This window comes from Mustela erminea, chromosome 7 (assembly GCF_009829155.1).
Source record: "Mustela erminea isolate mMusErm1 chromosome 7, mMusErm1.Pri, whole genome shotgun sequence".
NCBI lineage: Eukaryota > Metazoa > Chordata > Mammalia > Carnivora > Mustelidae > Mustela > Mustela erminea.
The window spans coordinates 9,879,960-9,901,448 of NC_045620.1; the positions used below are offsets into that span (position 1 = coordinate 9,879,960).

The 21,489-nt window shown below is 51.9% G+C and overlaps 1 protein-coding gene and 1 long non-coding RNA gene across 8 annotated transcripts in view; both read left to right on the forward strand.

The window, feature by feature from the left end:
• Nucleotides 1-21,489, forward strand: part of NFATC2 (nuclear factor of activated T cells 2) — a 156,315-nt gene that overhangs the window by 16,700 nt on the left and 118,126 nt on the right. For 5 of the 7 annotated variants that reach the window (XM_032350339.1, XM_032350336.1, XM_032350337.1 and 2 more), the window contains exon 2: nucleotides 18,545-19,562. In XM_032350339.1, the coding sequence (XP_032206230.1) occupies nucleotides 18,545-19,562 (1,018 nt within the window). The remainder of the gene's footprint in view (nucleotides 1-18,544; nucleotides 19,563-21,489) is intronic. The other 2 variants (XM_032350341.1, XM_032350340.1) reach the window with 1 other exon arrangement.
• Nucleotides 15,816-18,454, forward strand: LOC116594810. The gene is made up of 2 exons (XR_004287427.1): nucleotides 15,816-18,164; nucleotides 18,251-18,454. It is a non-coding gene; the product is annotated as an uncharacterized LOC116594810 (long non-coding RNA).

Consider the following 21,489-nt stretch of genomic DNA (forward strand, 5'->3'; position numbering starts at 1 on the left):
CGGGGCGCGGGGGGGGGCGCCTGGAGGGAAGAAGGGAGAGTGCGTCTCCCCAGGTGAGAGGGAGGGCATGAGGCGTCTGGGACTGTTGCCACCCTTAGGGGGCGGTAGGCTCACTCTTGCCCAGTAGGGCGTCAGTCTCCAGCTACTGGTGGCTTCTCCGGGAGGGTCGCCGGCAGCAAAGCTGGAGGTGGCAGGGGCCTCAGCTGCCTCTGGCCTGCTGCAGGGTCTTCGGAGGGGAAAGGAAGTGGTTGATTTGCCTCTGGAGGAAGGAGTCGAGGAGGCCTAAGAATGGAGTCAGTAGGGAGGGGACGTGCCCAAAGAGGTGCTGCTGAGCCCAACTCTCGGGGCCTGGGACGCGGACCCTCCTCTCCCGGACAGCCAGGTGGCTGACTTTGTCTGGGACTCGGTGTTGAAACTCCTGAAGAGTTTGTCTAAACCTGATGCTGGAGGGTGGTTTGGCTTCAGGGTGAGGGAGCCCGCCCATCTCCTCCCTGAGTTCCGCGGCTGCCTTTGTGAATGAGCAGGAATGGATCAGTCTGAGCTTTGTTACTGGTGATCCCCTAGCCGCCTCCCATCGCCGTTGTGCATGTGGGGTTTGAGGGGTAAGGCTGGCATGTGGACTCAGGAGGAAGAAGCCTATTCTTGCCTCAGCGACCTGTCAGTCTCCGCTCGTAGGTCCCCGATGTGGCTGGGGACTTCCCCAGGCTGGGCCATCACTTCACGTGGTCTATAGCAGGAGCATTTGTCGGAAGGAGGAGGTCGTATGCCCAACCTCACTGTATTTTTCTGGTTAGCAGGTTGTCTTGGAAAAAACAGCAAAAAAGAAAACACAAAACACACACACACACACATAGAAAAATAACCCAACCCCAACCAGGCTTCCTGATTTTAACAGCCCAGCCCAGCTAGTGCTTGCTGAAGCCTCAGGGGCAGGCCTGTTGGTAACTTCCAGATGCATTCGGGCTTGGCCGCATCCGGAGTGCAGGAAGGGGTTGCGCGGGCTGCTTTGTGTAGGAGTCCTTTTCACGGGTATCTGGGGGCTCGGTGCCTCCCGGAGATGCTATGTCAGGCAGGTGAATGAGAGGTATTACCTTTCCTTCTCTCCTGATCTTCCCTGGCCACGTTAGGTGAGGGGCTTGCTTTGGCTTGGATGCCAAGTCAAGATGGCAATTAGTAAATTATTCTGTATTTTGGCTGAAGATGGAAATAATTAGTCAGCAAAAGAGACCAGTCTTCTCGAGTTGCAATCTGGAGGCCATCCTTTGCTTTGAAAAGATACAATTAAGAATCTGCAAACGATCCCTTTAAGGTTCCTTTAACATCCGTGGTCTTTGTTTGTTAAGATTAAAGTCATGTTTTGCAGGGAACTAATACTCACACCCCTCCCAGATTCACAATCAGCTAACTTTTTTCCCCCCCTTTTTTTTGCACAGGGGAGTTTTCCGGGGAAATAGTTTCCAAGCCAGATCTGATGGGAGGTGCTTTTTATAGTTTTTCTTGGCAAGTGGTGCTTGGTGGCCGCCAGATGGGTATCTAAATGGCCACAGTGAAAAACCCTGGAACCATTAAAACAAAACAAAAAAACCCCAAAAACAAAAAACCCCAAACAAACAGCAAACTATTTTTTGGAACAGTTTGAGAGTCAGAGAACAGTTGTAAAGAAAACAGAGGGAGTTGCTGTACCCCGAGCACCCAGGTCCCCATTTTATTTACATGACATTTGTATGGGTGTATTTGTTCCCATTCATGAACCAATACCGATGCATTATAATGAGCTAGAGTCCATGCTGTCCTGCTTGTTATGAGTGTGACATTTCGGAGGAGCGCTGGTTAGGTCAACTGTAGAGAGTGCCACAGTTAGGGTCTTTCTGGTGTCTCCCTCATGGAAAGACTGGGTCTGTGTGTTTGGAGGACAAAGGCCACACAGCTGAAGGGACTGTGTATCAAGAGTACCTGTTATCAACTTGATTGATCACCACTGATGCTGACCTTGACCAGCTTGGCCAAAGTAGTCTTTGTCGGGCTTCTCTATTGTAAAGGCCCTCCTTTCCAAACGGTGCTCTTTGGAAAGGAGTTCCTGCCTGGTGGGGGCTTTGCTCTGGAATCTGAAGATGAAGTTTCCTTGCTGGAAAGTAGGCGGCATCGTGGCTGAGGAAGAGAAGGGCTGTTGTGAGCCTTGGGAGGCAGAGCGAGCTCTTCCAGATGTGGGACTGGCTCTGGCTTACCCACATGTTCATGGGGTCCCCTCTCTGCTTGTGAATGGTGGAACTCCCCAAGGACTGACACTAGCCTTTAGCTTGCTGTCGGGCTTTGTCCCAGGGGACAGTACAGGAGTGATGCGTGTGACGGCTGCTCTCAGCTCTGCGCCTGAGCTTGGCCAGAGTCAAGGAAGGAGAGGTCCGGTAGACGGAACAGACGTTGGCGATGGTCAGAACTTGGTGATGGGGCTTAGGAATTCGGGGCAAGTCAGATGCTCATTTTATGGAACTGGAACATCATAACAGATGCGTATTAGCTCGTGCAGTGACCCTCCGACCCTAGCAGGCGAGCTCTATTGTCGCCCTTATTTTAGAGGAGACAGTGAGGAGTGGAAAGGTGAAGGAATTTTCCCAAGAGAGCAGGCCTGGTAAATGGCAGAGCTGAAACATGAACTTGGTTGTTCATGTGCGTGTCCACTGTGTGCAGGTTCATTTTGCAAGATGCAAAGCAGCTTGTAAGGGGCCTGGGACTCTGGCAAGACTGGAGTTTAAAACATTTACCGACAGAGTGATCTTGGGTGAGTCATTTAACCTCTTGGGACCTTGGTTTGCTTATCTATCAAATGGCTGAAATAATAGCATTTATCTTAGTGGGTTGTTTGCCTTGAATGGCTTGACCCATTTATTTACTTAAGATTTATTTATTTATTTTAGAGAGAGACAGAGAGGGAGGGAGGAAGTGGGAGGTGCAGAGGGAGGGAGAGAATCTCCAGCAGGCTCCATGCCCAGCGCGGAGCCCGACATGGGGCTTGATCTCATGACCCTGAGATCATGATTTGAGCCGAAATCAGGAGTCAGACACTCAGCTGACTGAGCCACTCAGACGCCCCTGACCTATTTAAGTCAATACAGAGTGTGATTTGTTATTAGCATTTTATTAAACCCTTGGCTTTTAATAGAGGTGCTCAGTTAATGTGAGCCATTACTCATTTACTCATCTGGCTATCTGTCGAGCATCTATTATGTTAGCTCCTGGAGCTAATAGGGAGTAAGACCCAGGCCCTGCCCTCACCGAGCTAGAGCCTCTAATTATGCTTCTCTGATTTTCTCTTGTCTAATGGCCTTCACTAGTAATACCTTCAGCCATCTGCTACATAGTAGTGGGAATGGTAGGTACCCTTGCCTTGTTTCTGATCTGGGCAGGAATACCTTAGGTGTCTACTTTAGGACTGAAGTGTATGGATTTTATTATGTCAAGGAAGTACCTACCCGTTACTATTTTCTTGAGGGTTTTGCTTAGGAATGAGAGTTGAATTATGTCATAGATGTCTTGGGTCTATGGAAAAGTGATTTTATTCTTCTTAGATCTATTCGCATGCCGACTTACACTAATCGATTTCCAAATATTGGACAATTCCTGGTTTAAACCCCACTTGGTCACTTATGGTGGTGGGCTGGTGTCTGATAATATTTAAGGTTCCTCTTGGCAGTATTCATGAGTGATATTAGTCTGTTAGGTCCTTTTTGGTATGTTACTAGGTTCGGATTTCTTTCCTTTTCCATGCTCGGGAACAATGTGTGTATCCCGTTTCTAAAGGTGTGATAGAATTCCCCTGTGAAGCCATCCGGACCTGGTGCCTTTTTATGGGGTTGTTCTCTGGTTGCTGTCTCTCTTCTGTTCTCTGTTGTCTATGGGAATTGGTCTGCTTTGTACTTTCTGTGTCTACTGGAGTCAATTTTGGTAAGCCATACCTTTCTAAGAAATTATCCATTTTATTTATCTAGGTTTTCAAATTTATTTGCTTAGAGGCATGCAAAGTATGACCCTTACCATACTTAGCTGTCTGCCTCGGCTGAAAAAAGTAACAGAAAGAATGAGGACAGAGCTGGGGGGGACTTGACCGGTGCTCCTAGCCTCATCGTGGAGGGAAGAGAGGTGTGCTGGTTGTCAGTGGACACATTAGAAGTTTTATTCCTTTGTGTGTGCTCAAGAATTGAATGAAATGAATGAGTACTTCTCCCAATGTCTAAAACACTGGGTGAGATGGATGGTCCTGGGAGTCCCTATCACCTCCGGAAGTGCCCCATCCCCTCTGGACTGTGTTAGGGACTGACCCACTGGGAGTGATCCCTGCTGGTAGGCCTCAGTGGGTCTGGTGTGTTCCCCCTGCTAAGCTAATGCACATGGCACCAACCTTGACCTTTCAGACCTACTGGTCTTACAGAGTCAATTCTGGTGGTCCTTAAAACGTTTGGGTCTCAGCCCCTTTGCAAAGCTAATGAAAGCCACAGATCCCACATGCACATGCACTGTAGGAGCACGTGTACACACCTATCAGGCACGTACATGCTGCGCGTGTGCATAACCCGTGCACGCCCCCCTCCACTTGCCCTCTGCCCTCCCCGTGCCTTTCATACTGTTTTCAGGGGGACTCACAGACCCCGCCGGAGCCCATCCCCTCTTGTCACCTGCACTCCCACTCAGGAACACCTGCTCTCAACCCATTCCCGCGGACAATTAAAACTTCATTCTTTCAGCAAACACTCGCTAAGTGCTGGTTTGGTGCCAGCCTCCGGAGGTGGAGGGGGGCGGTATGTAGAGACAATTAGATGTGGTCCTCCCCTTGCCTGGCCCCCAGGCCAGTGTAGGACACAGCCTGGTAAACAAATAGGGACCAAGGAGGTGCCGGGATAGAGTATCATGGGTTTTTTTCGGTGCTTGCTAAAAATAGAGTTCTACCCTAAGCAAGCAGGTTCGCTAAACACATGTGACATTCAGAGACATTGCTGTCTGTGTGTGGAGTTAAGGACGGGCCTTGTTAAGCCTGCTTTGTACAAATAGCGTCTCCAGGTGCAGCCGGGAGGGTGAAATGAGGGCTAGGGTTGAGCCGCTGCCTTGTCCGGGAGGCAAAGGAAGTGGGGAGAAAGTTGCCCTAAGCATTCGTCACTACCGAATACATGTCATCCCCGCTTCCAAATTCAAGGTCCTTTGTTCTGGAGGCGACTGGGAGGGAGGCCCTTAAAACCTTAGAGCCAACTTGGGTTGGTTCCCGAGGTGTCCTAATCCTGTAAGGTGGAGGGGCGCCGGCTGAATATATTTGAAAAACGCAGTGTTGTGGCCGGTGGTTCTCAGTCCTGGCTGCGCGTTAGAATCGTTTAGCCGCATTTGGAACCAGGGAAGTCAGACCCTTTGCGGGTGTGTTACCTTTGCAGAGTCATGCGGTGGTAGATGGCAGGGCGGGTCTTGAGCCCGGGCAGCTGGGGTCCTGAGTCCCTGATCTCAGCACTACAACTCAGCTTTGGGGGCGTCCCAGGTACTGGAGCCCGGGCTGACTGTACCCCTTATATTGGATATTTATGGAATCATGAACTTGAGGTTTGCTGCTGTCCTCAGGGGATTATATTCCTACAGCAAAAGTAGCAATGATAAAGGACAGGGAATCAATGGGAGTTTCGCCATTTTTATATTTTTTTCTGCTTCCCAGGGGATCGATGTGCATGCCTCCCGGCCCACGTGTTCCCCCAGCCCCAGAGGCCATTGGCTTAGCGGGTCGGAGCACCAGGTCTCAAATCAGAGAGCTCTGGTTTGAAAATCTGATTTGGATGCCTCCTACCTACATGACCTTGGCCAAGCAAAAGTCCCCGGCATTAGCAAGCACACACTAAGTTATTGCTAAATGGATGGAGGAAAATTATTAGTGGTATGCCTAGGGACATGAGATTTTGCTTCTCTGGGCTTGTGTTTTCTTGCCTGTGCCGTGGGGATGGTGATAGCAGCGCTCACCTGCTGGGGCAGATGTGAGGTTACCGGGAGGCAGTGCGAGCAGAGATTGGGTGGCCGTGGCTGTGGGCTCTGGGAGAGCTTCCAGGTCTCCTGACTTCCTGCCTTGGATGAACTCTGAGCTTTAAGAGAAGACCTGCGCAGAGTAAAGAAGATACTGGTCCTTGGGGAGGAGCATCTGGCTGCCGGGCTGGTGTGGGTGCTTTCTACCTTTTTGTTTTTTTTAAATTTATTTATTTGAGGCAGAGATCACAAGTAGGCAGAGAGGCTGAGAGAGAGAGGAGGAGGCAGGCTCCCTGCCGAGCAGAGAGCCCGATGCGGGACTCGATCCCAGGACTCTGGGATCGTGACCTAAGCCGAAGGCAGAGGCTTTAACCCACTGAGCCACCCAGGTGCCCCGAGTGCTCTCTACCTTAACGCACCTTCCGTACTGACTGAAATACTGAGGCTCCTGCCTCAGCCCCAGAACGGGGCCGGCTGCAAAACCTTTCTCAGCTGTCCAGACTCCGGGGCTCGGAGGTTCCCCTGTGGCTGCCTTTCCTGGGGAGGCAGGGTTTCCCCAGGTGTCCTGCCCTGGCCCCATGGGACCCTTGAACCAGGGCCAGGAAGGAGCAGCCGTGGAAAGTGCAGTGGGATGGAAGCCTTGTGGCTTCCCCCCATGGAGGGACTTCCGCCTCCTTCCTCCCCAGCACAGGAAACGGCCACAGGCTCCGCAGAGCTCCAGCCAAACTTGGCTTCCCCAGGCTGGTGTGAGGTTTGTTTTTTCTGCTGACTGTTCAAACGGAGCTCAGGGAAGAAGGCGAGACTCGACCCTGGGGCTCTTCCCGGGATGGGTCAGGGGCCGCGCGCTTCCTTACCTGGAGCAGAGCCCAGTGCGGCCCCCCCACCCCCAAAGCAAGAACAACTGCCTTTGACTTTTTCCTGAATTTTTGCAGTGAACTTTACCCAAAATATGGAGACGTAGAGAATTGATAGAACTTCACATTCCCAGCACCCGGCTCTAATTCCGAGCGTCAGGCTCGCGTGTCACCCCTCCCCTCGCTTACTCTCGACTCTCCTGCCCCCAGTTACTTTAAATCCAACTCCAGATGATACACTGTTTTCGTTAATAACCGGAGTAGTCTGTAGCTCTCCAAGATAAGGACTCGAGAAAAACCAAATGCCGTTATTGATGAACTGAAAACAGAACCATAATGACTTAATTTCAAATGTCTAGTTGCACATTCCCCGCTTGCCTCACAAGGATCTTTTTTACAGTTAGTTTGTCCGGATCAAGAGCCAAACGGAGCTTCATGTTGTATTTGGTGGATGGAATCACTGCGTCTCCTTCTAGAAAGGTCCCCACCGGTCTGCTTTCTTGCTGTTTCTTTGCCGAAGAAACCAGGCCAGTTTCCCTGCACCGTTCACCATGGGCTGGATTTGGCCGGTGGCGTTCCTGGGGTGTCTTTGAACATGTTCCTCGGTCCTTTACATTTCTTATAAACTGGCATTTAGATGAAAAGCCCCGTGGCTTGGATTTTTATTGCTTCCCCCTCGACAGCTTCCATTATGGGGGAGGGGATATGTACCCAAAGGCAGGCCTTTGGAGAGACAAGCAAAGCAGAGAGATGACTTTTCCCGAGGTGGCCTTTGGGACCCTCCCTGCCTCCTAATCTGGGCTTTGGAGGAAAAGCACATTTTCTCCACTGGACCTGTTTTCGTTAAGATGCATTTCTAGAAGCCAGTCCTTCCCATGTGAATTTTAATTGAGCCATGCCTGGGTGAGCTTTCTGAAGGGAAGAAAGCCGCCTGCAAAGCTCGGGATTCATAAAGGCCCTTATCAAAACAAACCTGCTTGGGCACGCCTGCAGGAGGGGGGCAGTGTTAAATGAGGAGGGGAAACACGTGGTCTGCGGTGCCTGTAACCGTGGCCGTAAAGACTACAGGCAGGGAGGGGCTGCTCACCTGCACGCTGCTGAGAAGGTGGGCCGCGGTCTGCGATCCCCAGAGGGTGACGTCACCTCTGTTGCCGGGGACAAAGGAGGAATGCCATTAATGACCGGGGTTGGCAGGGCCACTGATTAAGCGTGCCCGCCCCTGGGAGCAGGGCACCACAATGAAAACTGCCCCTGGGGAGGGGGAGAAGTGTAAATAAAGAACCTGTCCATCAATCCGGTATTAATTTTAAATCTCTGCCCCTGGCCAGGAGTTCAGGGGCCCCCACTGTTCTCAAGGGGGAAGTTTCCACTTGGAGTTCAAGTTGGCTAAAAAAAAAATGGGGGGAGCAGTCAGCTTTTCACAGCTGTGCCAGGGGTTGTGGGACTGAAGGGGGGCAGCTTTGAGGGGCTAGCATGAGGCTGAGGGGTCTTTGCTGAGCTGGCTGGAAAGTGGGCGCCCACCCGAGTCCCCTCGCGCAGGCCTGTGACGGAGAGCTGGGTTAGCCGTGGCCAGCGCTGTTTCTGAGGGAGGATTATCTGGAGTCTATTTCTGGTTAGTTCTGACCAGACCTTTCCTTCTCCTTTTGGTGAGGAAGCTGTCGGAGCTGTGTTCTCTGTCACGCACCACATGGCCCATGTAGAGGAACGGTCTCTCCTGTTGGAAATGGGCCTCGCTCAGTTCCGTTCGGTCTCACACGGCTGTCCTTAGAAAGAGGGGCCATGTCGTCTGGTGACCGGACAGATAAATGACGGGTTCATCCTATGGGGAGGTACGACAAGGTGATAAAAAATAAAATAAAATAAAATAAAATAAAATGTGGCCGCACACCAGACGGATGAATGTTAGAATGTTGGACGAAAGACACAATCTGTCCATGCTGGAGATGTGCCGTTCGAGAACAGGCAAACCCGGTCTGTGGTGCGAGAAGTCAGGCCGGGTGAGTGCGCCTGGCTGGGGCGGGGTGGGGGTGGGGGGCACAAGGGGACCCTCGGGCGGGATGGAGAAAATGGTCTCTGTCTTGAATGGTGGGTGACCGGGTACATGCCTATGTAAGAAGGCACGAGAGGTACATCTCACATTTGTGCATTTTACTGCGCACGGGACGTCTCAGTTTGAACACCAGCTCTGGCCCTGATTGTTTTGGGATTTTGGGTGAATCTCTGCACCCTTAAGCCTCCGTTTCTCTCTCTGTAACACGAAGGACTTGATGACACCCACCTCCCGGTGCGGGGGGCGTATGAGCTGCGGAGACGGAGGCAGCCGGCGCGAGGTAGACAGAGGACGGTCTCGAACTTCTTGAAACAGGAGGGGCCCTTGGGATGACTGCACCGCAAGAGGTGGGTCTTCCCACCCCAGTGCGAGGGTGGAGATGACGCCTGCTGTCTGCCGGCCGCCTGGGCCCTGCCGCCTCATCCAAAAGCTGACCTCTAGGCCTGGTGGGCTGCGGATTCTGTCCGCTTCTCCATCCCTCTCCGAAAGGAGTGTGTGTCCACCGGCGGGTGCGTGTGACTTCACACACGGCCATGCCAGCAGCCCGTCTGTGAGGCCGATGGCTTGCAAACCGTCCTGGGTCTCGTGTCCCGGGCGCCCGGCCTCATGGCAGGCTGCCTGGGAAGGGGGACCGAGCCTTCTTTTCTGTCCTGTCTGGTGAAGGCAGACAGCTGTCTTCGCTGGGACACGGTCAGCAAAGAGCAGAGCGTTCAAGGTGGCTTTTTCCAGCGGTTCCACATGGGCGAGACAGGATGGTAAACTGCCTTGCTTCCCTTTCTGGAATTTCTGGACCTGACTTATCTGAATGGAATTTCTCACCTTTCATGCCCTGCGTCTGGGTATGTCATCTCCGAGGGACGAGTGTGACAGCCAGATTCCCTGTCATCACACACACACACACACACACACACACCACACCCCTCACAGATGGGGAACCCAACGGCCGTTCTGTGGGTGCGCACGGTGGGGGCCGCAGGGACCTGGGGGGACCGGGCTTTGGGGAAAGTTCACTGAGCACTGAACTCAGTACTGGGGGGCAAAGCTTGAGGTAGCTTCGCGAGGAAGGGCTTTGCTCTGGGTGGTGCGGCCCACCAGGCGCTCCTTGGGTGACCCCTTTCAGCCCCCAATGCACGGGGGCTTCTCCCCTCTCCTCCGGCCGCACTCTGTGGGGCCAGGCTGTGGCATCCTCGGTGCTGTCGTGGCAACAGACTGTGATGACTCAGACCCCAGGCCTGGGACTCGCACCACCTTGGGGCGTGAGCTCATCAGGCGGCGGGTCCACCACCTCAGACAGGGACGGCCCGCAGCCCCAGGGCCTTGCTGCCAGGCCGAGAGGTGTCTGGCTTCTGGGCTATGACCTGGCTCCTGCCTCCAGGTCCTTCAGGCCAGAAGGCACTGGTTCTCCTGGTGCCCTCCCCTCCCCCCAAGGACAGACCCTGCGGTGGTTCCCTACCGGGGTTTCTATTTCGGTCATTCTATTCTGCTTCCTGAAAATTCCACCCCCCACCCCCTCACCCCCCCCAAAGCTCTAGGCAGAGAAGATGTTCTCTTGCTGTTCCTTTTTTTCAAGAGCGATCTGTTGGCTGGTGGGTTGGCACCGAAAGGCCGCCTCAGACTTGGCCGTGTGTCCCCAGGGGTGAGCAACAGGCCTGCGAGAGGCTCCAGGAGGAGAGGTGCTGGCAGAGACCACCGTGAGGCCTCAGTGGGATTTTAAAATAAATTGTTGACTCAATTCCGGGGCAAATGGAGGGACTGTGAATATTTCAGAAGAAAGGAATCTATGTCCTTAGCTGTCGGTTGCCTTCTGATGGAGCTCCCAGAGCAGATCTAACTTTTGAGGTACCTCATAATCCCAGGCTTGGGGTTAAGGGGTCACCGTCCAAGACATAGTCCCTTTCGTGAATAGCAAGCTAGAATGACGGTTAGGAGGTGAGGGCGGAGGAGCCAGACAACCCCTTAGAAGCTGTGTGACCTCGGGAAAATTAGTCACCCTCTCTGAGCCTCATTTTCCCCAGTGGTAAAATGTGGAAACTATCACCTGCTTCACAGGGTTCTTAAGAGACAAACATTTACTATGTACTCAGTGGTTCTTGGTATAAAGTAAGTGGTATAGACATGTTAGCTATCATCCATTTTTGTAATGGCGAGTAGCTTACCGAGTCACTCACACTTTAGTCAGATTTAGTTGATCAGTTCCCAGATGACCGAGGGGAAAGAGTAAAAGCATAAAATGGAAGGGGTATTGGAGGCCTTCTTGACATACTCCCCGTATTTTTTGAAGGCTAGCTGGAAAAGGTTTCCCAAAGTACTGATTAATCCATCTTATTTTTATTTTTTATTTTTTAAGATTTTATTTATTTACGCGAGAGCGAGCGAGCGAGCAAGCATGGGCAAGGTGAGGGGCAGAGGGAGAAGCAGACCCCCTGCTGAGCAGGAGGCCCCCCAACGTGGGGCCTGATCCCGAAACTCTGGACCTGAGCTGAAGGCGGACACCCAACTGACTGAGCCACCGGGGTGCCCCCAACTTATTTTTATAAACCGTTCTTCCTTTTTTCTTTTAAGTAGGCCCTATGCCAAGGTGGTGCTCAAACTTAGGACCCCGAGATCAAGAGTCACACGCTCCACTGGCTGTGCCAGCTGGGCTCCCCACCCTTCTTTCTTCTAATGCATTTGGAGGCATGGGGGCTAGTGTGTGTCATGATGGCGAGTCGGGAAATAAAGCAGCGGGAGCCCAGAAATGGTGGCAAAAGCTCTCTGCCAGTGACAGTAATAACGCCGCCACCACCACCACCGACAGCACCACGCTGATAGATCTCATTCCTTCGGTGCTTATTCTGTGTGTTTCAAGCTCCATGTGGACTTGGTGCATTGTCACTGACCTCATCACCGTGAGGTCTAGGGGTTCCCCTGGGCACACAGCCGAAGGATAGGGCAGTGGTGCCGGGGTCCCCTAACTCTGTGCTAGGTGAGACCTGGATCTCAGTGGGGGCACCTTGCTGACGTGGGGTCAGGGGTGGTCTCCCTGGCGATCTCATCCTGCAGTCTCCTTGACAGTGGTCAGAGGCCTCCCTACACATGCACAGGGCCCGGATACTGGGGGGAGCCCCCCGGAAAGCCGAGAAAGGGGAGAGTGCTGAGAATTGGGACTTCCAATGTCTGCTGCAGAAGTAACGCACCTGCTGGGGCTGACAGTGGGCAGACGGCCCCTTGCCGAAGCATTTTGGGTTGGAGGGCCCAGATGAATGCTTCCATCTGTCTTGGGACCTCTGCTGTGTGCAGGCCCTGAGTGTGGCCCCAGGGCTGTGCAGCATAGAACGGGGGTTCTCAGCTGGTGTGGGGGTGTTCTGCCTGGCAGGAGACATTTGGCAATGTCTGGGGACATTTTTAGTTGTCAGGACAGGAGAAAGGTGGGGCTATTACTGACATTGAATGATTAGAATTCGGAGGTGCTGTTAACACCCCATAGCCTGAAATAAGAGTATTATCTTGCCCTGAATGCTGCTGGTTCCAAGGTTGAGACTCCCTGGCCTGGTGTTTGATGGTGCTCTTGGCCTGCCGGGGTTCAGGCGGTCGGACCTCGGGCAAGTCCATTCACCTTATTGTGTCTGTTTCCTTATCTGTAATGGGGGTACACAGAGCCCACCTCGTAGGTGGTTGTGAGCATGGAATAATTCACTGCATGCCTGGCATGTAAGTTCTCCAGCTGCTTTTGAGGTTTATTATTATTATTAATGAGGTATTTCGAGGTTTATTATTATTAATGACTTATGACCCCTATCTGCCTTCAGAAAGTTCAGGCTAGTAGGGCGACAGACAAGTAAGCTGTAATTGATAGACTTCATGACAGCATTCTGTAGGTTCTGTAGGATCTAGTCTAATCCGGACTAGGGAATCAAGGAGGGCCTTTAGGAGGAGGTGGCCCAAGTGTAATCTTGATCAACAAATAATGGCTGGCTAGAAGTGAGGATAAGAGGTTTGAAAGGGAGCTCCTGGCAAGGGGAACAGCATGTACAAAGACATGGAGGCACAGAGGACATAGAACAGCAGCCACTGAGTCCCCTGTCATGGCTTCTACCTTCTTCCTCTCCCTGGGTACTGCTGCCTTACATAAGGGTTGGGCATCTCCCACGGCAGATGCGATTTTATGTGGCCCACTGATGAGTCCATTGCATGTAACCGGTGCCTTTTTTTTTTTTTTGCAGTGCTACTTTGCTTTGAATGAGCCCAAGGTAGAGTCTCAGTTAGGTGCGGCTGTGTCTTTAACACCTTTCTTTCTAGCACTTACCATTCCCTTGCCCCGAGCTCCAGCCTCGGAAAAGGCAAGCTTACTGGGGTTGTGGAAATATTCTACATCTTTATTGTGGTTGTGGTTACAAGGGTGTATAACATTTGGCAAAACTCATCAAACGCTCCATAGTCAAAATCTGTATATGTAAGTTCTACCTCCATAAAAAGAGAGCATTCAGGGCCAGAAAACGGGTGGGCCTCCCGGTAGAGCCTTTGGCCAGCCACAGTGTCTTGAACCTTGAATTTAGTAACTTTTATTTTTATTGTGTTTTGAACCCTACCTTCTATTTATGGAGGTGACGCAGATTTTTCCATTTGTGGTAGTGGTATAAATTTTCCTTTAAAAAAAAAATTAAAGTACTATGTGAGTGAATTTAAATATAGAAATATTAAATAAATAATATTAACCTGTGGTATAGGGGTATCACAAAGATCATGCAAATGGTAAAAAGAGTGAGATTTTTGGGAACCCTCCTGAAAAATCCGGTGGTTCTAGGATGAAACTCACGTTGCCCCGTGGCTCTGTGGGCATGGCCGTGACCCTGAGGGGCTGGCTATGAGGGGGGCAGAATTACTGTGCAAGGAGGGCGAGCTGAGAATCCTAGCTGCTCACACAAGGGTGTTCACGATGAGCCCGGGATATTGACCGTCAGGCACCCAGAGGGCTGAGAACGGAACGATGATAAATTACCTTCACATTCCCTGCTTGGTGTGAAACTTGCAGAATCTCGAGAGGAAAACGGGAACGGAAAAACCTCTGCTGCTTGGATTAATTAAAACCAGCGTAAATGCTCTGGATGCTTTTGCTGAGCAAACGGTCCTTTCTGTTTTGTGTGGCTGCCAGCGAGTGTGAGTGCTGTGTGTTTTCGTGGCTGAGTTTCAGCGACTGCTCACGTCAGGCCTGAGGGGGTGTTCCTGATGAGATGCGATGCCGTTCATCTGATAAGGCCGGAATTTTTGCTGAGAGACTTTTTGTGGTTTGTTGGGCTGGTTCACAGGGTAGTGGATTATCAGAATGTTGTCGGACATGGATTTGATGTTGACCTCTCGCTAGATTAAAAATCTGCCCTCTGTTACCTGCCGGGAAGGTGTGCGTGTATGCGTGCATGTGCGTGTGTGTGTGCATGCACACATTGATACAAGTTGTGATCCACTGCCTCTTGGTAAGAACTCAAGACCCTACACACCGCAGCTACAAAAACCAAAAGATTTCACAGCTGGAAGTAACCAAGGAAACCGATCTAGTCTAGTGCTGTCCTGTGAATGGGAAGGTTGAGACATAGAGCCGGTGAGGGACTTTTCCAAGGTCACAAAGCTAGTTAGTGGCATGGTAGGACTAGATCTCCATTTCCTGCTTCTGTTTATCCTGTATATCCTGTCATGTCACCTCCGTGCCCTGCCACCTTTAAAATAAAATAAGAACACGTTTCTTTTGGGAATTGTATTTCTTTTCTCAAGGTCATACAGAAATCAGTCTCCTTTCTGCCATGCCTCTGGGGCCCGATTACTTAGTTCCCCTCCCCGGAGGAAGTCACTGTTACCTGTAGCTTCTAGAGGCAGCAGCTGTATGTGTCTGTGTGTGTGTCCCTGTGCACACATTCTTTTAGCCTCTGTTTTTATGCTGTGTGTGCTGTATGTACCTTGCTTTTCTCCTTTGACTGTATCTTGTGGTCATTCCAGATCAATGCAGAAAGAACCTTCCCAACCCTTTTCTAGCGGTGCTGTATCCCATTGTGGGAATAAACAAGAATTCAACCCACCCCCAACTGATGGACCTTAGGATATTTCCAGTCTTTCTGGAATACAAACAGGGCAGTATTTTTTTTTTTTTTAAGATTTTATTTATTTGAGAGAGAGTGAGAGAGCAAGCATGAGCAGGAGAAGGGGTAAAGGAAGAGGGAGAACTCAGACTCGCCTCTGAGCAGGGAGCCTGATGCGGGGCTTGATCCCAGGTCCCTGAGATCACCACCTGAGCCAGAGGCAGACGCTTAACTGACTGAGCCATCCAGGTGTCCCCCAAACAGGCCACTATTAACTAATCTATGCATACTTCATTTTGCACATAAGAGGGTTTAGCTGCAGGATAAATTTCTAAGGCAAGATTGGTTCTAAAGATACGTATGTTGGAATTTTGATAGACTATTACCAAATTACCCTCTGGAGGTTATATCTTTCTTCCTTTTGATTTGGATATTAGCATCTTTGAGTAGCAGTTTAAATATTTCATATAGACTTTCGTGAACTCATGTTTAAAAAATTCATTCAGGGGGCGCCTGGGTGGCTCAGTGGGTTAAGCCTCTGCCTTTGGCTCAGGTCATGATCCCAGGGGCCTGGGATCGAGTCCCGCATTGGGCTCTCTGCTCAGCAGGGAGCCTGCTTCTCCTCATCTCTCTCTCTGTCTGTCTCTCTGCCTATTTGTGATCTTTCTCTCTGTCAAATAAATAAATAAAATCTTTAAAAAAAAAAATAAATAAATAAAAAATTCATTCAGCCAGGGGCACCCGGGTGGCTCAGTGGGTTGGGCGACTGCCTTCAGCTCATGTCATGATCCTGGAGTCCTGGGATCGAGTCCCACATCAGACTCCCAGCTCCATGGGGAGTCTGCTTTTCTCTCTGACCTCCCTTCTCATGCTCTGTCACTCTGTCTCTCTCTCAAATAAATAAGTAAAATTAAATAAAAAAAAAATTCATTCAGCCAACCAACACATATGGGTGGGGGGAGGGTCCTGTCCCAGTGCTAGGAATACATTAGGTGGTAAAAGAGTCCTCATAGAATTTGCTGTTGGTAGGGGTGAAGCTGGAGGCTGGGAGAGAGGCAGGCAATAAACAGCTAACTTCAGAATTATTTAATTGGGATTTTGGGAAGTGTATGGAGCAGAACAGAGAAGCATGAGTGGGCTCTGACCTAGCCATGGAGACCAGGGAGCCCTCCCCAGCACATGGCATTTCAGCTGGAAGGAATGAGTAGCTTTAGCTATGTAGAGAAGGGGCCTGGGTGTGGTGGTGGTGGCAGGGAGGATCTGTTGTGGCAGAGGGAACAGCTGTTATGGCAAAGGGAACAGCAAGTGCAAAGGTCCTGAGGCAGAAAGGTGGTAGGTGCTTTATAAGAACAGAAAGACAGCCAGTTTGGTTGGAGTCCTGGGAGAGAAGTGGGAGAGCAGAGCAAGTTGAGGCCAGAGGTAGCAGGCAGGGCTTGGCCAGGCTGGCCTAGTTGAGGTTGTTTATCTTTACCCTAAGAGCTGTGGGAAGCCATTTCTGGGCTCTCCCCAGGGGTGGGGACACCATCTGGACCCCATGAGATCAGCACAGCTAAACCAGGCAGCATTTAATCCAGGATGGTCCAAAAAGGGCACCAGGAGGTTGAGGATCACCTGCGTAGGCACCTTGGCTCCCCAAGGCAAGGGTAACTTTAGGAAGAGACCCCATTTCAGGCTTGATGGACCTTGGGCATGCTTCTTCTGCTGTTTGCCCAGTCACTCAGCAAATGTTTATGGACAGCCTGTGCTAGGTGCCTGGCAAACAGTGCCGAACCTCAGCAGATAATGGCTCCAAGTCTGGTGTAGCCTACATAGTCTAGTGTGCTGGTTGCCAGCTTCCGTAAAGGGCCAGATAACTGATATTTTAGGTTTTGTGGGCCATAGAGTATCTGTCGTAATGATCAACTCTACTGTTGTAGTGCAAATCCAAGCCATAGACCATATGTAAACAGATAGGTGCATGGGTGCATTCCAATAAAACTTTATTTAGAAACACAGTCTGTGGGCCGGATCTGGCCCAGGAGCTGCAGCATGCCTGCCCCATATCTATGGGCATGAGAGTCCCTTTACAGATCATACCTGACATGGTGTGAGCTGGTTAACGAGTTAGCAGAGGAAAGATGGCAGGGGTAAAGAGTGGAGAGTGAATAGATACAGGAAGAAGTTAAGGGAAGCAGCCATGAGAAGATCTCGGCAGGTAGAGTTTCCAGCAGAATGAACAGCACTCGAGAGCTTTAAGGTGGGAGCTACTTAAAGAACAGCGAAGGGGTTAGCGGGGCTGTTGGTGAGTCAGGGTGAGGAACGAGTGGCCGGGTGGGCCCCGGCTCAGGGACAAGTGTGTTAAGGATTTCAGATTACATCAGGGGAAGCTTTGAAATGCCTGGGGGCGTTTCAAGAGGCTGCTACAGGGTGAACAGACTGGAGGGGCGAAGGTAGAGTGGGGAGCCCAGGGAGGAGGTGCCTAGAGTCCAGGTGAGAGAGGATGGCTGGCAGCTTAGGGCTGGAGCATTGTGGAGAGGGAGATGGGTGTGCCTGTGGCTTATGTTTTGACAGGAGAGCCATCAGGATTCGCTATGGATTGGACAGAAGGCATGTGAGAGAGAGGAGTCCGGCTGACCCAAGCCCTGGCAGGGAGGGTGGAGGGGCCTCTGCTGAGTGGGGGAGCTTGATGCGGGTCAGGGTGGCCGGGAGGACCAGCGCCTTCCTTCACTCGGTCCGCTCTCAGATGTGGGTCCTTTCGCAGTGGCAGCAGAACGCTGCTACTAGAGAAAAATGAGATCCTTCTGGACTGACTATTTTTAATAGCTTGGGAGACTCTAGATTCATGGCTCTGCCTTTTGAGGGCAAGGGGCTAGTCTGTGGGATTTCTCATCCTGCAAATTTGGGTGAATCTCTTCCCCTCCCTGGGCCCCAGCTTCCCCATCTATAAAATGGCACAAGATGAGACATGATGCAGAAGCCCTCATTCTAAACTAAGCCAGTAGGTACACTGGAGCGTGAAGGGCTGGGATTTGAACCCAGAGCCCCTCGGACTCCAGAGCTGTGTGGTCTCCCCCTCCATCCCGTGGCTGTGTCACACATGCAGAATGACGAGATAAGCCTAGGTGTGTGGCTTCTAAACCGTGGTTTGTGACCCACTGGTGGGCCAGAAGTCTGTTGAATGAGTTACGACCAGCATTTAAACCAAATAACCCCATCTAAGAGGAAAGATAAGAGTGCACTGTATGTAGCAGGGTAAGTATTGTTTCGCGAAGCTTTCGTTTCAGTCTCCAGTACATACGATGTGACCTGAGTTGTGAAATACGGTGCATCTCTCCCAGGGGTTCCACGGAACCACACGTTTGGAGACCACGGCCAGGGGCATCTTGCACGACTCAGACGAGCTGTGCTTTGTGCACCTGCGCCAAAACCTTGCCTTCCTCTTCAAGGAACCTGGGATGAAATGGCCTCCCTTTCCTCTGACGAGGGGAGGAGGCTCCAGCTTGGGGTTTGGTGTGGCGGGGATTAGAAAGAACAAAAACAAAGCAGGAGACGAAACCCAGCCTGCGATTGCTCTGCACGGGAGTTCTGTTTTAGAGGCTTAAAAAGACCCCCCTCCCCCCTTCTCTTTCCAGAAGAACCGAATGCACATAAGGTCGCCAGCCCACCCTCCAGACTCGCATACCCCGATGAAGTCCTGGACTATGGCCTCAAGCCATACAGCCCCCTCCCCAGTCTCCCTGGCGAACCCCCCGGCGGATTCGGAGAGCCGGATAGGGTAGGGCCGCAGAACTTTCTGAGCCCGGCGGCCAAGCCAGCGGGGGCCTCGGGCCTGAGCCCTCGGATCGAGATCACTCCATCTCACGAACTGATGCAGGCAGGGGGCCCCCTCCGCGGCAGAGACACTGGCCTGCTGGGGGAGCAGCCGTCCCTGGCCGGCGTGGCCGCCAGCCCGCGGTTCACCCTGCCCGTGCCCGGCTTCGAGGGCTACCGCGAGCCGCTTTGCTTGAGCCCCGCTAGCAGCGGCTCCTCTGCGAGCTTCATTTCCGACACCTTCTCCCCCTACACCTCGCCCTGCGTCTCGCCCAATAACGGCGGGCCCGACGACCTGTGTCCGCAGTTTCAACACATCCCTGCTCATTATTCCCCCAGAACCTCGCCAATAATGTCACCTCGAACCAGCCTCGCTGAGGACAGCTGCCTGGGCCGCCACTCGCCCGTGCCCCGTCCGGCCTCCCGCTCCTCGTCGCCTGGTGCCAAGCGGAGGCATTCGTGTGCCGGGGCCTTGGTTGCCCCGCTGCCCGGAGCCTCACCCCAGCGCTCCCGGAGCCCCTCGCCGCAGCCCCGGGACGACGGCGCCCCCGCTGGGTATCCCCCCACGGCTGGCTCTGCCGTCCTCATGGATGCCCTGAACAGCCTCGCCGCGGACTCGCCTTGTGGCATCCCCCCCAAGATGTGGAAGACGAGCCCCGACCCCTCGCCGGTGTCCGCCGCCGCCCCGCCCAAGGCCGGCCTGCCCCGCCACATCTACCCGGCCGTGGAGTTCCTGGGGCCCTGCGAGCAGGAGGAGGGGAGGAGCTCGGCCCCCGAGTCCATCTTGCTGGTGCCGCCCACCTGGCCCAAGCAGCTGGTGCCTGCCATTCCCATCTGCAGGTGAGCGGGCTCGGGAGACGGTCTGGTCCGCGGGTTACTTCCGTCGGGGCGTGTGGTTTAGAGGCCTCTAGACAGGATTCAGGTCCTGGCTCTGCGCTTACTGCCTGTGAGATCTTGGCAAGGAAGTTCAATTCTCTGAGCTGTGGTTTCCTCATCTGGATGAGAGACCTTCGGGTACCCAGGGAGGTACAGGCACCTAACTCACCAGGCGGTGGGCACGGGGATGCCTGCCATGGCCCAGAGGGCGCCTGGCTGGTTCGTGCATTCCCCAAACGGGTGTTTTTCAGATACCTGCTCTGGGCCAGGCAGCCACCGTTATAGGGGTTGAGGAGCCCGCGGTGAACAAAATGGGCAGAAATTTCTGTCTTCAGAGAGCTGACATTCTGGGAAGCACAGAGCCAGCCTTCATGTGTGGAATTTATTGTCCTCTTATAAGAGGCCTTGCTGTTTGTGGGTACCGGCTCTGTGCCCCAGGACTGCAGTCAGCGCTCTGGACCTCCTACAAAAAGAAAGTGGGAGCCATAATCCTCAAGGAGCTTCAAATAGCGGTACACGGGGGAGATGCAGATAGATGGCGGCACCAGAGCCTCAGGGTCTGTCCAGACTGGATTTGAGTCCTGGTTCTGCCACTCTCTGGCTGTGTGGTCATGGGCATTTCTGGTGCTGCCCTCCCTGCTGTGCCCACAGCAGGCATCACTAATCATGCAGAGCCTCTTTTTCATTGAGCACCTTATCGATGCCGTTCCCAGGGCAGGCATTGCTAATCAATCAGGCACTCCCTTTCTCACTGAGCATCATACTAAACCTTAGCTCATTCCCTTTGAGATGAGGATAATAATAGTCTCCCGTCAGCATGGTTTTTTTGGTAAGGATTGGGTGAGAGGATATATATCAAGTCCTTGGCATGGAGCCTACACTAAGGAAGAGTGCAGAGAAAGAGGCAGCCGTTATCTGGTGAGGTGAGCGGACAGGCCGAGGCTTGCCCAGCTAGTTAATGACTGCATTGAAAAACGAAGAACCTCGGGTTCTCAACTCTTTGTTCTCTGCTACAGATTATCTCCAGAATGTGATTCCTATAATGATTGAGACTGGGGAAGAACATTGATATAAAATCAGATCATGCTGCATTTGTCTGATACTTCACTGTTTATAAGGACTTTATCATTTCTCCTTCCATCTCCATTCTGTGGCTGGATCCAAATGGTTCTGAATGCTGAAAAAATTTTCTATAAGATCGAGAGGATAGGGTGTTCAGGAAAGTCTTCTGATAGTATTTGTCTCAGGGGATGCAGAGCAGAGGGCTGAAATTCACATGCAGCATTTTATGTTGGCTCTGATGGTCTAATTCTTAAGATTGTATCATGGTCATCAAAGACTTATTCTGGAACCAAGGAAAATTTGAAGTTGATACTTAGAGATATCCCACTGGATCTTCTACTCCTGGATATTTTTTTTCCTTGATACTTCAAAAGATAATGCAGGAGTGAAGTGATCTTTTATGAACTTCAATTTGTACACTTAAAAAAGCATAACTTGCCTACATAATGAGAGTACAGGTATTTGACACACCTGGCACCTTAGCTGCAGGCAGAAGCAGAAGGCATGTTGCCACTGAAACTAAGGTGGACACCAGACTTCAGGGTAAGGGGGGGCTTCAGGCAGGTAACATCAGGAGGCAGCTAGTTGCAAAGAGGAGCTGGAGATCTGCTTGCAGAGTGAGAATGTAAGTTTAAATTGGATTGTATATTCACGTTGAGCTCCAGCACTGATGGAGTTTATGGGGTGCCACCCCCCCACATCTCCCCTTGGTACTGCTGTGACGGAGAAGGGATGGAATTGGTTTCACTGCAAATGCTGAACTAAGTCCAGATGATAATGTCAACTTTTAACAGCTCAGGGCTTAGTGGCAAAGAAGATGCCGATGGGA